Genomic DNA, 12,681 nt, shown 5'->3' with positions numbered 1-12,681 from the left:
GAGCTTGTTTCTAATCCTGTCCAACCTGTTCACTCCAAGTGAGAACCTCAGCATCTTTATTTCTGCTACCTCCAGTTCTGGTTCCTGTTGTTTGATGAACGCTCATATATGTTTGGCACAGTTTTACGTCGGATGCCCTTCCTGCCGCAACCCTCTGCATTTATCTGGGCTTTGGACCGGCCTACATGACTCACAGAAATTGTGCACCCCTTCGGGTTGCAGACAGACAAAAACAAGCAATCAAATAGTCTGCTCATAAGATACACAATTCACACACTACCTAGTCTATGTTTAAGTTAAAATCAAATAAAAGCAATCAAATATACAAAGTCAACACATAAGATCCACAATTTACATACTACTTAATCTATGTTAAAGTTTAAGTCAGATAAAAGCTGTCAAATAAACAGTCAGCACATAAGGTATACAAATCACATACTACCTGTGTGAAAATATAATGGCTATGACGATTCAAAAGATATGTGATGTGATATGTGATAGCTCAGTTCTTTGTGTACACTGTTATATTTTCCACTATGCTGAGTCTCATAATGGTGACGAAGATTATATTCCTTGATCATACAAACCTGTTGCGTACACACGAAGCACACTGGTTTCCCATCCATTTCTGTGAACAAATAGGAAGAGGTAAATTTTTCTTGGAAAAGCCAACACTTGGAGTCCATTTTTCTCTTTTTTTGACAAAGCCATTTCGATGATGAGTTGGTCTGGGACAAATTAAAAGCAGATAAAATTCCAAGGACAGGACAAAATGCCAAATACAGACCCAGAAGCTGTGTTTCTGTTATCTACAGTTAGATCTGCAGCAGTGTAGCATGACATGTTGTCTACACTAAGGCTGACTATATCAGGAACTACAAGTTTTTTTTAAACTTAAAAATGTCCAGTGTTATGTAATGTTTATCCCACGGGCCGTACGGGACCCTCTGGCGGGCTGTGTCACTAAAGTGTGTAGTTCTACACTCACCTGACTTTGGTCCAGGCAGCGTTGGTTCAGTTCACACTTGGTGACGATGTCTATATGTGCCCTGCAACTTAATGGTGACCAGTTCTGAGCTTGGTTCGCTTTTCACCAGAAGTTAGCTGGGAAAGGCTCCAGCGACCCTTGCGGGGAGAAGCGGCTTGGAAAATGAATTGATTGATGGATGATTAGAATACATGATCTGACCAGTGAAGTGATTTCCAAGCTTTATGGAGCCAATGAATGGATTTTACAACTGAAAAATCTCATCGCACAACAAAAAACAAAAATATCACAAAAACTAGATACATTATTGCTGTAAGGAATGTTCCCTCTAATTTTTCACACGTCTGAGCATACAGACAAGCTCCGTGAGCACACCGAGGACCGCTGTGAGCAACATCAGAAATGCTCACTGTGGCCACACACACATATCACACCTGGGATCATAGAAAGTTTCAGGGCTTATTAAAATAATCAAATTACAACAACAATGTCCATCAGTTTACTTTTAATATAACTAATTTGGGACACTTAAAATTAAAATGATTAAAAAACACATTGATTAAAGTCTCTTTGTGAGGCTTGTAGTATGTTATGTGTGAGGATCCTTCTTTGGCTTAGGTAGGCGAGGTCCAGTTTTGGCCTGGGTGAGTGTTTTGCCTTGGAAGAAAAGAGACACACAAACCTTTCAGTCATAACATTTTCATCACATTAAAACATTCACATTTTCCACAATGATTTGTGCTGTAGCTAGTGATAGTGTCTTTTACTCTTTTTTTTTTTTCTACTACCCTTAAATTATATAGTCATAATACAATTTAATGATTAACATCCATAAATAAAACATCTTAAATGTCACTAGAATATGCACAAATCTGACTTAAAATTTATCTTATTTTTCACATCTGTCCTTCTCACCTTTCCAATGCTTTTACACCTTGTCCAGGTTGATGGCTCGGTCTGCTTCTTGCATTGACTTTATGCACATCCGTTGGTCCAAATGTATCACTTCAAGACGATTTCTGGATGTTGTTTTGAGATGATTCATCAAGCTAAATGCTCTTTCACGATCTGCACTGGAAGCTTGAAATGTAGCACAAATATCCACAAGTTGTGAGATCTCCTTTAGCTCCTCACATTTAAGTGCTGCAGCCACCCATATCTGAGAATGTGCTGATTGTCCCCTGTTTAAGTTTTTGCTTCATATACTTGAAGTCAGCATATTTAAAAAAAAAGGGAGCATTTCAATTGTGCGCACTCCTGATTTTTTTTTTTTTTTTTTTTTTTCATGTGCCCATGACGTTTGTACTCCGTAGTTTGAGCTCAGGTTGTTTTGATACCCCCTGAAGCCATTGAGATGAGCTATTGCTGTTTCGGACTGCAGCGCTACTTCCGGGTTGGCGGCGTCACTGGCACGAGTGATGACATTTCTTGTAAAACCAGCTACACAACTAGCTGTTGTAGTTGCCATTTTTTGTCTAAGATTAAGTTAAAGCAAACTCACGGGCAGTAGTTTCTGATCTTTGGGGCAGTAGCAACAAATATCCTATGCTAACGATCGTAAAATGCAAGCTCCCCTGAGGAGGTCAGAGAGCTCAGGTTGGGGGTGCACATTACCGTAATAAATATGAATGTGTAACATAAGACATCGAATATCATATTGAAATGTATATGTATACTTTTCTTACCACTCTATGTACCTGTATACAACTACACAATTTGATTGTATTTTTTAAATTTTCATCCATACATAAATAAATAAATGTAATCTGAAGGAGGTTACTGATTGTAAGGTAGTGATGGGGGAGAGTGTAGCTCGACAGCATAGGATGGTCGTGTGTAGGATGACTCTGGTAGCGGGTAGGAAGATTAAAAAGACAAAGGTAGAGCAGAGAATCAGGTGGTGGAAATTGAAAAAGGAAGAATGTTGTGTGGCCTTTCGGAAAGTGGTGAGACAGGCTCTAGATGGATAGGAAGAGCTACTGCCAAGGTACTCAGAGAGGCAGGCAGGAGAGTACTTGGGGTGCCTTCTGGTAGGAAAGGGGAGAAGGAGACTTGGTGGTGGAACCCCAAAATAGGAAGGAAAAAAGGAAAGATTAGCAAAGAAGAAGTGGGACATGGAGAGGACTGAGGAGTGCCAGAAGGAATACATTGAGATGCGACATAGGGCAAAGGTAGAGGTGGCAAAGGCTACACAAGAGGCATATGACGACATGTGCACCAGGTTGGATATGAAAGAAGGAGAAAAAGATCTCTACAGGTTGGCCAGACAGAGGGATAGAGATATAGATATGGAGGATGTGGAGCAAGTAAAGGTGACTAAGGATAGCGATGGAAATATGGTGACTGGTGTCAGTAGTGTGCTAAGTGGATGGAAAAAGTACTTTGAGAAGTTAATGAAAGAAGAAAATGGGAGAGAAGGTAGAGTAGAAGAGGCAAGTGTGAATGACCAGGAAGTGGCAATGAGTAGTAAGGGGGAAGTTAGAAAGGCACTGAACAGAATGAAAAATGGAAAGACTGTTGGTCCTGATGTGGAGTTTTTGACCAACTTATTAAACAGAATACTAACGGGAGAGAAGATGCCAGAAGAATGGAAGAAAAGTGTGCTCGTCCACATTTTTTATCATAAAGGCGATGTTCAGAGCTGTCGAAACTATAGAGGAATATAGACGATGAGCCACACAATGAAGTTATGGGAAAGAGTAGTGGAGGCAAGACTCGGGACAGAAGTAAGTATCTACAAGCAACAGTATGGTTTCATGCCTAGAAAGAGTACCACAGATGCATTATTTGCCTTGAGGATGCTTGTGGGAAAAGTACAGAGAAGGTCAGAAGGAGCTAAATTGTGTCTTTGTACACCAAGAGAAAGCTTATGACAGAGTACCAAGAGAGGAACTGTGGTACTGCATGCGCAAGTCTAGTGTGGCGGAGAAATGTTACAATAGTACAGGACATGTATGAGGGCAGCAGAACAGCGGTGATGTGTGCCGTAGTTGTGTCAAAAGAATTTAAGGTGGAGGTGTACTGATCTCCAATGGGAACTGCAATGGTGTAAAGGGATTCTGTACAAGCTTTACACAATGTGGGATGTTGACACACATATCTCTTCCCTGTTCTGAATGAAGATTTTACATCTTGCACAACTCTTATAAAGAATTGTTCCTATAAATAGAAATGTCTCTTGTTCTTTGTTCTTGTTGTTCTTTGTTCTGTAGGTTGTACCAAGGCATCACCAACTGCCGGAGAAAAATTCCTTGCGTGTTTTTACACACTTGGCCAATAAATCTGATTCTGATTAGGCGTGAAAAGAAAAAAAAAAGCTCGTGTTTCCAATTTCCTGACTGACCCTAAAAATTCCCGCCGACCCAAACATTTTTACACCATATTTTGTCAGGGCGCTTGCTTCAGCTAAAGTACAGTTAAGTCGGGTGTTTGATACGGCGTTAGGGCGCTCAAACTAAAGGGCCGCTGCTGCACCCTGATAACGTTTTGTATTTAAGTCTTGTTTTTCATGCCACTTGTTGCCAGATCGTTGTGTGTGCGTATATACATGTATGTTCACAACCGTCAGCTAGCGTAACTGCCTCGTCCCATGTCATAACGTGATTGAGCCATATCAAATTAAGGTACGTTTTCATGTTTTGCTATGTCTGATTTTTGGAAGATAACAGTCTGCCTCAGCTTTGGTGTGGTGATGTTGACCATTTTATATCACGTATTTTATGTTACTGCAGGCTGGTGCAACTGGTTAGATCGTTGGCCTTACTGTTCTGAGGACTGAGGTTGAAATCTCGGCCCCGCCTGTGTGGAGTTTGCATGTTCTCCCCGTGGATGTGTGAGTTTTCTCTGGGCACTCTGGTTTCCTCTCATATCTCAAATACATGTGTTCATTGGGGACTCTAAATTGCCCTTACGTGTGCTTGTGAGTGTGACTGTTGTCTTTCTCACTATGCCCTGCGATTGGCTGGCAACCGGTTCAGGGTGAACCGTGCCTCCTGCCTGATGATAGCTGGGATAGACTCCAGCACTCCCGTGACCCTTGTGAGGATAAGTAGCTCAGAAATGTAAATATGTTACCATCTTGATGATTGCTGCATTCTTTAGTTTTCATCTGATAACAAGACAATACCAGACTCCTTCTGAATCCTCCTCATCGTAGGAACATTGACAACTTCTATTATCAATGGCATTGTCCTCTGTCTCTAAAAGGACCTATTTGTCTGATATATCTTAGGCTGCATCACTATCACAGTTCAAAATCTGTGACATTTGTCAAACTTCTGGGGCTTATATTTGGTGTGTTAGTTAAAGGTGACACGAGAACAGTGACAAGGCAAGGTAGAGAAGGTTCCTCCTTTACACACACCTAGGTCTGAATGGCTGTTTAGAGGTAATCCAAATAAAGTACATCATAAAGCCATGTTTATTTTGGATCTGAACAGCTACCTTCCCTACATTAAAGACCTGCAACATCATCCTTGTATACAAACTCTGCACAGACATTCCACTACACATAACACTTTGCAGATTTTGCGCACTAGTTGATGAAAAGTTGTGAAATTTCGTGAAGAAAAGGATAGATTGTACTTTGACCAACACAAAAACGAAAAAAGGGTCAAATTGACCCATAACATAATACAAGGGTTGGAACAGTGTTTACATGCAAACATTATAGATATTTTTTTTTTACTAAAAAGTTTTGTCTTTCCAGTTCTGCATTAGTTGAGGCCCCTTTAAATCTATTTGGAATAAAAAAAATCCACTGTACCAATGGGGCATGGAAAGAAACAATTGCATTTTAATGTAGGTTGAGCTGCATCTTAGCTCGTGTTTACTACGTGTACTTCATTGTCACAAGATCTAGGTTGGAATCTCGATTGGAACAGCTCTCTCTGGGATTATGATGTTGTCCCTGAGCTTGCAAGGGTCAAACTGCCTCCCACATACCAAGAACTGTCTAGATTATAGCTTGTCCTTTTATGTAAATATACGTGTGAATAGTTTAATACCTTTCTGAGATTGATTGGCAACCAGTCCAGTCCACCCCTTAATCGCATTATTTTTTTAGTCTTAGCAAAGGTTTTCTCTTTGTACATTCTATTTTTTTCAGACCAATGTAACGTCTTTCAGTTACAAATGTTTGCTCCACGTCAGGCACACATTACCTGCGAGGAGTCAACAATAGTCTTCAGCCATGGGCCACGGCAGAGGGCAGGAAGCAGTTTGGTCTCAAGCCTGCTAACCCCACGGAGGAAGGGCTGGCCAGCCTGCACAGCGTGTTGCTACGGAAGCAGCCATATCTGTGGCGTGCAGCTCTTCTTTACTATACAGTATTCCATGCTGGCAGCATGAGCTTCAGCCAGCTCTTCAGTCACGTTGCTCGCTTTGTTCAGCATCCGGACGTCCGCTGGGAATACTGTCTGCGTGCCAAAAGGGGACAGACGGACACTTCGCAACCTGGTGAGAATGCGCGCACACACAAACAGCACTGCTGTCGTCAGAGGTGATATAAGCACGGTACTCACATACTTAAAAAAGTAAAGGCACTGATTGAACTCCTTTACAAAAAGATAAAATTTCAGATATGGACTTTGAAGTGTACTTAAGTTTTACTTTCCATTGTAAACAATACACATTTTTATTACAATGCACAAACACAACAAAACTTTTCATTAACTAACATAATTATTCCACTCTCCCCTTTTTCCATCCTGAAAGGGGAGAAAAAAAAATCACTGGACATCTGTTCAAAGATAGCTCAAAAATAGCTTCGCTAATGTGAACTGATGTTTTTTTCCTCTTCAAAACTAACAAAATAAAACTGTGTGTTTTCTCAGATTAAACAGAAGTTGATTTTAGGCTGTGACAAGACAAACCATTCAACTCAATTCATTCTTGTAGCCCACAACATCAAGCTCAGTCTTAAATAAACCATGGGGGAAACATACTGTAACTCTGGAGTGTAGAACTCATTTTTGTCAAGGGACACATTGTCATTTCAATTTCCCACAGAGGGCTGTTATGACAGTGAAACCATACCTCAGAATTACTTGATTGGCCAAGTATGTAACCAAGACAAGGAATTTTTTTCAGTTAGTTGTAGCCAACCTAGTGTGACATGTATATTGAGTACAAAAAAACAATAGACTAATTGACAGAGACTGAATTTTTCTTTTAACTCAATTGTGCAAAGGATGTAGTCTTGAGCATTTAGAGTAGTTAGAATACCTCTTAAAGTGATAGACCAGTACAATGACCATTGTGCTCACCACTATTCTGCTGCCCTCATACATGTCCTGTACTATTCAAATATACTTCTCCGTCACGTCAGGCTTATTCATGCCATACCACACATCCTCTCTTGGTACGCTGTCATGGGCTTTCTCTAGATCCACAAAGACATATTGTACCTCCTTTTGACCTTCTTTGTACTTTTCCACTAGCATCCACAGGTCAAATAATGCATCTGCGGTACTCTTTCTTTCCATTTTCATTTGAGTGCCTTTCTAACGTCCCCGTTATGAATCATTGACAATTCCTGGTCCATCACACTTGCCTCTCCTACTCTTCTTTTTGTCTAATTTTCTTCAATCATCAACTTCTCAAAGTATTCTTTCCATCCTCTCATTCATTCACGTATATTTTTTTTTAACTTTGGCTAATTCTACTTCCGCTCCTTTCCAATGTATGCCACCATCTTTCTCATTGTTCCTCTACCTGCTCCCTGCTTCCACTACAGATCATAATAACATCTGCAAACATCATGTCCAAGGGGATTCCGATCTAACCTCATCTGTCATCCTCTCTTGGTAATCTAACGTAGACTTTCTCAAAATCGGCAGAGACAATTTAGCTCCTTCTGACCTTCTCTGAAGTTTTCCACTAGCATCCTCAAGGCAAATAATCCATCTGTGATACTCTTTCAAAGCATGACACCATACTCTTGCTTGTAGATACTTCTGTCCCGAGTCTAGCTTCCACTACTCCTTCCTATAACTTCATTATGTGGCTCATCAATCTTATTCCTTTATAATTCCCACAGCTCTGCAACTCGTCTTTGTTCTTAAAAATGGGAACTAGCACACTTTTCTTCCATTCTTCAGGTATCTTCTCACCCGCTAGTAGTATTCTGTTGAACAAGTTGGTCAAAAACTCCACAGCCACCATGGCAAATTGCTTCCATACCTCCACAGGTATGTCATTGGAAGAAACTGCCTTTCCAATTTCATTTTAGTGCTTTTCTAACTTCCCCCTTATGAATCATTGATAATTCCTGCTCTTACTCTTTTTTTTCTGTTTGATTTTCTCCATTCATCAACTTCTCAAAGTATTATTTCCATCTATTTTGCACAATACTGGCAACCTGTCAACACATTTCCATCTTTATCCTTAATCACCCTGACCTGCTGCACATCCATCCCATCTTTATCCCCCTGTCTGGCCAGCCTGTACAGATCCTTTTCTCCTTCTTTCATGTCCAACCTGGTGTACATGTCATAATATGCCTCTTGTTTAGTCTTCGACACGTCTACCTTTGCCCCACATCGTATATTATTGTATTCCTTTTGCCTTTCATCAGTAATCTCAGTTCCCTACTTCTTCTTCCCTTCCTTGTATGACTTCCTGTACTTTGGGGTTCCACCACCAAGTCTCCTCCTCCCCATTTCCTACCAGAAGTCACACCAAGTACTCACCTACTTGTCTCTCAGATCACCTTGGCTGTTGTAGTCCAGTGTTCCGTGAGCTCCTCCTGTCCATTGAGAGCCTGTCTCACTTCTTTCCGAAAGGTTCCACAACATTCTTCCTTTCTCAGCTTCCACCACATGGTTCTCTTGTCCACCCTTGTCCTCTTAATCTTCATCCCCAACACCAGAGTCATCCTACAAACCACTATCCTGTGCTTTAACTGCTTCGTCTAGTTCGTTACAGAATTTCTCTTTCAATTCTAGGTCACATCCTACTTGTGGGGCATAGCCACAAATCACTTTATACATAACACTCTAAATTTCAAGTTTCAGCCTCATGATTTGATCTGATACTCTTTTCACTTCCAAGACAATTTTAGCCTTCTCTTCCTTAAAAACCCCGACTCAATTTCTCTTCCCATCCGCTCCATAGTAAAATAATTTAAACCCTGCGCCTAAACTTCTAGCCTGACTACCTTTCCATCTGCTCTCTTGGATGCACAATATAATGTCATCTTTTATCTTAACCATCCTGTAAACCAACTCTTGAGCTTTTCATGTCATAGTCCATACACTCAGTTATAGGCTTTGTGCATTGCTCTTCTTCTCGTGATCCACAGTAGCTGAATTTCCACCGATACCCTGCGAACGTTGTTAACGACTGATCCAGGTTTCATGCCTAGAAAGACTACCACAGATGCATTATTTGCTTTGAGGATGCATGCAGCTGAAAAGTACGGAAAAGGTCAGAAGGAGCATACCACAGTACCAAGAGAGGAACTGTGGTACTGCATGCGGAAGTCTGGTGTGGCGGAGATATACAGTATGTTAGAATAGTACAGGACATGTATGAGGGCAGCAGAACAATGATGAGGTGTTACATAAGAATTTAAAGCTAAGGTGGGATTGCATCAGGGAGCAGCTGTGAGGCTCTTCCTGTTCGCTGTGGTAATGGATAGGCTGACAGATGAGGTTAGACTGGAATCCCCTTGGACCATGATTTTCGCAGATATTGTTATAAGCAGTGAAAGTAGGGAGGAGGTGGATGAACAATTAAAAAGATGGAGGCATGCATTGGAAAGGAGAGGAATTAAGATTAGCTGAAGTAAAACAGAATATATGTGCGTGAAGGAGAGGGGTCGAGGGGGAGAGTGAGGCTACAGGGAGAAGAGATAGTGAGGGTGGACGACTTCAAATACTTGGGGTCAACAATCCAGAGCAATGGTGAGTCTGGTCATGAAGTGGAGAAACGGGTCCAAGCAGGTTGGAACAGCTGGCGGAAGCTGTCTGGTGTGTTATGTGATAGAAGAGTCTCCTAGGATGAAGGGCAAAGTTTCTAAAACAGTGGTGAGGCCGGCCATGATGTACGGATTAGAGACGGTGGCACTGAAGAAACAACAGGAAGCAGAACTGGAGGTGGCAGAAATGAAGATGTTGAGGTTCTCGCTCGAAGTGACCAGGTTGGATAGGATTAGAAATGAGCTCATTAGAGGTAGAGCCAAAGTTGGATGTTTTGGAGACAAGATTCGAGAGAGCAGACTTCGATGGTTTGGACATGTTCAGAGGCGAGAGAGTGAGTATATTGGTAGAAAGATGCTGAGGATGGAGCTCCCAGGCAAAAGAGCAAGAGGAAGACCAAAAAAAAAAGGTTTATGGCTGTTGTGATGGAATACATGAGGACAAGTGGGTGTGATAGAGGAAGATGCATGAGATAGGCTTGGATGGAAAAAGATGACACGCTGTGGAGACCCCTAACGGGACAAGCCGAAAGGAAAAGATCTCCCGAACTCGTCTTGTGAGTCATCCATTTTGGGATCAGCCTCGTGTTCTGGTCATAACAGAAGGATCTGCCCAAAACATGGACCCAGCCGATGATCTGGCGCGCAACATCCTGCAGGTCCAAGGTTGACGTCTCGCTGAACACGAAATAGTCCTCCAGGTGATTGCTTGCCAGCTACATGGACAAATGACCCAGCTAGAATCTTTGCCCACATCCTCTTCCAGTGGAGCCGACGCCAGTCCGGATTCAGCAGCTGCCTTGGCAGTCCTCCGTACCCCCGGTTTCTGACACTCAGAGGGTCGTCTGCTTACCACTCTCCCATCCAGAGTGATTTTCAGGGAACTCGGCCAATATCAAGCTCTTCATCACTCAATATGAGCTGCATTTCGTGTTACAGTCTGCCGCCTTCTCCACCAACCGGGCCAAGATTGCCTTCGTGATCTCTCACCTGACGGGAAGGGCGGAAGCATAGGCAACTGCTGCCGATACGGAAGAGCCCATGCAACTGGACCATCTCTGCCTGTCACCCGAAGAACGTCAATGACGCCTGCGGGAGGTATGCTGTTTCTACTGTGGGCGTTCGGGTCACACCGTGGCTCACTGCCTGGTCAAGCCAGCAGGACCCGCACTCAGTGTCCAAGACGGTGAGTCTTAACCACGTCGACAAACGACTTAATGCCCGACAAGCCAGGTGGGCTCTTTCTTTCACACGATTTCATTTCGTGGTGTCCTATCGACTGGGATCAAAGAATGGCAAACCCAATGCGCTGTCGCGAGTTCGCGATAGCGAGAAAATAGAATCTGAACCGGCGCCTACCCTCCCCGCAGCATGTTTTGTATCATTGTTTACCTGGGAAATAGAAAGAGCAGTGAAAGACGCACTTAGGGACTCTGGCTACCCGGAAGAATGCTCTGAAGGCAAGCTGTTCGTCATCCCTCCGCTACGGGGTCGTGTAATTGACTGGGCCCACACCAACCCTACTGTATGTCACCCGGGCATAGCCAAGACGCTGTCCGTGCTAGAACGCTTTTGGTGGCCAAATAGTAAGAAAGACGTCAAGGAGTACGTCATTGCCTGTCCTACGTGCGCCACACACAAGCCCTCCCGGCAGCGCCCTGCCAGGGAGTTACGCCCACATTCCATGCCACGTCATCTGTGGTTGTATAATTGCTAGACTTTTTGAGGCTACCAGGATCACGGGGTCACACCGCAGTTTTTATGGTCGCTTACTGATTTTCCAAAATGGCACAATTTATTGCGCTACCAAAACTCCCTTCCTTATAACAGATGGCTGAGCAACATATTCAGTTTACATCGCCTGCCCACTGACGTGGTGTCCGACAGGGGCCACCAATTCGTCTCCTTTTTCTGGAAAGAATTTTGTTCACTCATAGGGGCCACCGTGAGTCTTTCCTCGGGCCATCATCCAGAATCCAATGGCCAAACTGAACATGTAAACCTGGACCTAGAAATAGGGCTCCGGTGGCTGGCTTCTTGCGACCCAAGCTCATGGAGTCAAAAGTTAAGTGGGGTCAAGTACTCACATAACTCCCTTCCTTCCGCATCCACCTGTGTATCTCCCGTCCATGTCGTGCACGGCTATCCACCCTCTCTTCCCATCTTGTCGGTACCATTAGCTTTAGCTGTGGTGAGACACTGTTGACGGACCTGAAAGCGAGGCCTTAAGATGCTTCTGTGCAAGGCACATCATTTTGTATAATGGAGCTGGTTTTTCTGCATAATTTGGGACTGACATTCGGCAGTCATTTGTCAGTCCTAAAAATGAGATTCCGTGTTTCTTTGTTTGTTGCTTTGGAATTTGGAGAATATTTCACCTGTTCTTTGCAAATTTGGAGTTTCTTTTCACATACTTTGGGCCCTTCCTCAGCCAGATGCTTTAAAAGACCCACTCTGTCTTTTTCACGTTTCTTTATCAGGCGAAGCAATGAGTACGTCATCTACATAAACTAAGACTTGACCTTCCCCAAGGGGTTTAAATTTAGACATACTTGCCAGTATTTGAGAGCAAATAGTTGGACTTTCACAGTAACATCGTGGTTGTCTAATGGATGCCCCATAGCTCAGTGATTAGAGCATTGGTTTGGTAAACCAGGGGTCGTGAGTTCATATCTTACTGGGGCCTCTACTCCCCAAGAGGGGTTGTGTCAGGAAGGGCATCTGGCATAAAAACTGTGCCAAACAAATATGAGCGTTCATCTGATATGTCACG

At 42.9% G+C, this 12,681-nt stretch overlaps 1 protein-coding gene across 23 annotated transcripts in view; it reads left to right on the top strand.

Moving 5' to 3' along the window:
* kiaa0895l overlaps positions 1 to 12,681 on the top strand; it is a 70,433-nt gene that overhangs the window by 30,584 nt on the left and 27,168 nt on the right. For 2 of the 23 annotated variants that reach the window (XR_009794423.1, XM_061815807.1), the window contains exon 5: positions 6,140 to 6,445. The exons of 19 other annotated variants lie outside the window; for them this stretch is intronic. Coding sequence is in view for 1 of the 4 variants with exons in the window: in XM_061815807.1 (XP_061671791.1) it covers positions 6,140 to 6,445 (306 nt within the window). In the remaining 3 variants the exon portion in view is untranslated. Of the gene's footprint in view, positions 1 to 4,719; positions 4,821 to 4,965; positions 6,097 to 6,139; positions 6,446 to 12,681 lie in introns of those variants that run through there. 2 more of the 23 variants (XR_009794403.1, XR_009794404.1) reach the window with 2 other exon arrangements.

This window comes from Syngnathoides biaculeatus, chromosome 3 (assembly GCF_019802595.1).
Source record: "Syngnathoides biaculeatus isolate LvHL_M chromosome 3, ASM1980259v1, whole genome shotgun sequence".
Classification (NCBI taxonomy): domain Eukaryota; kingdom Metazoa; phylum Chordata; class Actinopteri; order Syngnathiformes; family Syngnathidae; genus Syngnathoides; species Syngnathoides biaculeatus.
This window is presented reverse-complemented; position numbering and strand designations above follow the sequence as displayed.